The 4,364-nt window shown below is 37.1% G+C and overlaps 1 protein-coding gene across 2 annotated transcripts in view; it reads left to right on the plus strand.

Moving 5' to 3' along the window:
• The window catches only part of Mei4 (meiotic double-stranded break formation protein 4), a 151,824-nt gene that overhangs the window by 25,597 nt on the left and 121,863 nt on the right, over positions 1-4,364 (plus strand). Inside the window, exon 2 of one of the 2 annotated variants that reach the window (XM_021173376.1) lies at positions 1,313-1,558. The exons of the other annotated variant lie outside the window; for it this stretch is intronic. Within the exon in view, the coding sequence (XP_021029035.1) occupies positions 1,327-1,558 (232 nt within the window). The 5' untranslated portion in view covers positions 1,313-1,326. The remainder of the gene's footprint in view (positions 1-1,312; positions 1,559-4,364) is intronic. 2 annotated transcript variants of the gene reach the window in all.

Consider the following 4,364-nt stretch of genomic DNA (forward strand, 5'->3'; position numbering starts at 1 on the left):
CAGCTCTACAGCAGTGGAAGTACAGTTGATAAAGTATGGGGTATGATGTGAAATTGTGTTAGCAGGATCAATGTTGTAACCAGACTCTGCATTTTTGCATGGTCATCTCTGAGCTTTGGGGAAAGGGGTTCTAGGAGCCTCTCAGATGTAAATGCCCATGTAAATGCCCAAGTCCTTTATATAAATGGTTGGCTATTCACATATGATCTATGCATATCCTCGTGTGTACTTCATGTTGTCATTAAGATACCTAAATATGTGACTACAATGTACAGTTGTTAAATGACATTAAGAAGTATCAAGAAAAACCAATCTGTACATTCTCAGAGGAGGTACAAGTTTTTACTCAAATGGCTTTGATCTTCAGATGGCTGAATGTGTCATATGGAAATGGACATTGCAGGCATGAACAGCTACTGTATTTTAACGACTCAGTAAACATTTTTATTGTATGTTTTATGTTCAGAGCCTCTGTGATAATCCGGGAAAATATGGTGGAAGCCACAGCACCTACCTTCCGTAGACAGGATGAAAAATAAACTAAGTTGATTTTGCATCATGTTCTCCCTTTAAATGTATTTATACTTCAAGATTGCAAAACATTAATGTTTTGGAAAAGTATCCACGTAGCAGCAGTTGGAGTAGTTGAAAGCACAGGATAAATAACCTCAACAATGCAAATATTTGAAAGATTTTTTATTTTATTATTTTTTGAGATTGTAAATTAATTACATTATTTTCCCCTTTTCTTTTCCCCCTCCAAATCTTTCCATATACTTCTCCTTTCTATCTTTTAACTTTTTGTGCTTCCTATTCATTAATTGTTGCTGCAAATATATGTGTATATGTGTATATATACATCTATTGCTAACAACAACCTGTGCTCAGCCTGTCAATGTTACTCATGTTTGTTTTCATGGCTGACCATTTGGAATGGATAACCAGTTCTTTTGTCCTTCCCCAGGGGAGACTATTTCTCCTATTGTCAGTATTCCTTATTTTCCTAGTTCTTTGCATCTGGTTGAAGCCTCTGAGATTGTGTTTTCTAGTAACGCCAGAAGCTACACCCATGAAGTCTCACTACTTTGACTATTTAAACATGAGTTGAACAAAGACATCAGTAGATATGTTAAAGTGAACTGGGAAAGCCCATAAAGACTCATACTATTTTTTAGTTCTTGAAAATTTTGTTTCTGTTCCTTGGAATCAATTTATATTATGAACTTTTTAATTAGCCCTACTCTGAAAGATCTATTTTGTTCAAATAAAAAGTTGAAAGGAAATTTTGTACTTTTATTTCATTGTATGATAGGGACAAAAGCCAAGATGGATATCCAGCCATGGTATTTGAAAACTTCAAAGCTGGCACTGGCGTTGGCGATTATCCACTCAAAACCAGCAGACAGAAGCAGCAGAGAATATACAGAGTACCTGGCCACCTTGGTGACCCAGAAGGAGTCCAAATGGAAATCAAAACTTGAAGCCTTAGAAGCAGAAGTCCTACAGTTACGTCAAAAACTTTTCCTCAGTAGGATTTCCTCAGGATTGTTTAAGAATGGTATGTGAATCACTTCTCAGCAATCTATGAACCCATTATACCATAATTAGCTAGGAATTTATTACAAACTTGAGAGTTTTTTTTAAATATAGACATTATCTTCTTGCTCCAATAGACTTTTTTCCTTTAGTTAATTAGTTAATCATTACAAGATACTGTTCCTGCCTAATGAAGAAACCACATTAGACTAGGAGATTAAATTAACAGACGTAAGTTACTCTAGAGTGAAAATTCTATATTATCATTGTTATGATTATGGTAATAAAGATTGAACCCAGGGCTGTGAGTATTTTACAGCAAGCATACTGCCACTCAGTGACAATAATGTCTGTGGTCAATGAAGAATTCATTTTAAAATCTCATTCTTTAATTCTACTATTTTATTTTCTCTTTTATAATAACTGTAACTGACAAAGTACCAGCTCTGGGGAGGAATTTAGGTCCCAAAACATGCAAGATGAGGCACTATTTTCTCTATTGATCACCCACCATTCTAGTAGAAGAAACAGACCTAAAATTAACCCAGTTGTGATGTGATTCCAATAGAGGGTAATAGAAGCATTGATCAAATGCCAAAGAAGCCATTCATCCTGCCTAATTCTTTGGAAAATTTTGGAGGTCTGCTGCTCCAGATCTGTATACTTGTGAATGAAATTGTTTCAGAGGATCTAGCAAAAGACAGAGATATGAGCTAAGAGAGAGGAGTAGAGAGTGCACCCCCATTCAGAATCCCATTAGCATTGCATTTTTGGGTAACCAGAGTTTCAGAAAGCAAGTTGGCGATGAAAAGAAGAAAGAAGGAGAGTTGACCTCAGAAAGCTCAGAAAGGCCCTAACTAAGTATTAACCGAGGAAAGTTGTCATTATTGTTACGCTCACTATATAAATGTCCTCACTAGGACCCTTGTGAACGTTACAGGGGATTTTATTAGAGATTATACTGGTTCCCTAGTGCAAACTGGAACATACATCCCATGACTTCATTTCATTCAGGAATATTTTTTTTTGAAGCAGAAGAATGATTAGGAAACAATTCTGGTAACTGAGGAACAGAAACATGTAAGTCAGACCACGATTTAAATTAGATCACGTTATTCCCAAATGTCATCTCCTCTGTGAGCTTCCCCCTGACCATGCTGCTCTCCCCATTTCATCTTCCATGAGCCATTCTGTGGAAGGTTTGCGTGGGTGCTGCCTTACCTCCTGATCTAGAGTCTACATTTATTGAGGAGGAGAATGGATGATGATGATGATGAAGGCGACGATGACATCAACGATTATGATGGTGGGGAGGAGGAAGCATCTTTTTTTGTTCCAGACTAAATCCTAACACATTGTAAGGTGCTAAAATACATTTTTTTTTTTTTTTTTTGGTGACTGTATGTGGAACATAGCAGTCACTGGAGATAGGAATACAATTAGTATTCCATAAGCTCTCTCCAAAGCCCATGATCCTTTGTGCAAGCTGTTCGGAGGTATGGCCAGTTGGATCCCATAGAACGTGACTTCACTAGTATGCTAATGGATTATTATCAGAGTGGGTCTGTTATTAATGACCAGTTAGACTCTGTGTTCTGCACTCTTACCCTGTGATTCTCGACTCTGCCATAGATCTATGGACTATACACAGAGTCCCTAGTAACCAGAAAATTATCACCAGGTGTAGCCACTTAGCTGTGACCTTTTAATGTGTCAGCTGAATAAATGCATATTCTTTACCTATTATAAGTCCGGTTTCAAGTGTAATAACAGAAAACAGACTAAGACATCTTGTGTGAAGTTTAGTGAATTAAACTAGGTTCATAAGAATCAGAACTTAAAAGACAAATGTGTTTTTGGATGTTTTCCAAAATAAATATTTCTGATGTTTGTTGGGAATGAGTTCAGAGACTGGCTATGGGCAAATTTAAGAATTTTGAGCCTCCTACTCTACCTTGTTAAATGGGTTGTAATCATTTCTGTGTGAACAGAGAAAAGTTGTAAGAAAACAGGTAAATGGAGTGTAGACTTTTCTGATAGAGTCTAGTGTGGGAGAAATATAGAGGGGAGATAGATACATGGTTAGAAAACTCAGAGCAGATGAGTAGGCAGGAACAGAAAATATATTTTCAGTTTTTTTTTCTTAGCATTTAAATAGTAGTTGGATTCCAAACCACCAACACACTGCCTAGGTGGTAGTCAGAGCAGCCAAGTGGCTTCAATCGAGACCTGAAGTCCTAGGAGGAGGCCTGCTGACAGAGGGGTCCAGTCTCAGAAGATAACAGACACACAACACAGACACATAGGCACATGCACACACACACACACACACACACAAGAATAAATAGTAGTTGGATTGTAATTGTGTAAAACTTACAGGGAAACCTGAACTGTGAAGGCAGGAGAAGATGGTTGTGCCTACCATTGCCAAGGTGAACAGAGGCAAGGAGGTACTCTGATATTTGTGTGTGCCAAAGCATTGCACACATGTGTGCAGTAGGTAGTACAGAGACACTAATTGGGAAGGATTATGTGCATGACATATAGACTTAGTATGTGGAAAACATTACGACAGGATGTGAGAAACATGATGACTACCTATCTAAATGTTACTAAATCTCATTGTATAAACCAAAATCTATCATTTTAATTATAAAATTATAATTATATAATTGTAATTCAATTATAATTATATCTTAAAGTTTTATTTTCAATTTATAATTCTTAATGTATGTTATTATTTTTTCCCTCCCCTCCCCTCCCCTCCCCTTCCCATTCCCTCCCCTTTCCCTTTTCCCTTCCCTTTTCCCTTCCCTTTTCCCTTCCCT

The sequence above is a fragment of the Mus caroli genome, chromosome 9 (assembly GCF_900094665.2).
Source record: "Mus caroli chromosome 9, CAROLI_EIJ_v1.1, whole genome shotgun sequence".
NCBI classification, from domain to species: domain Eukaryota; kingdom Metazoa; phylum Chordata; class Mammalia; order Rodentia; family Muridae; genus Mus; species Mus caroli.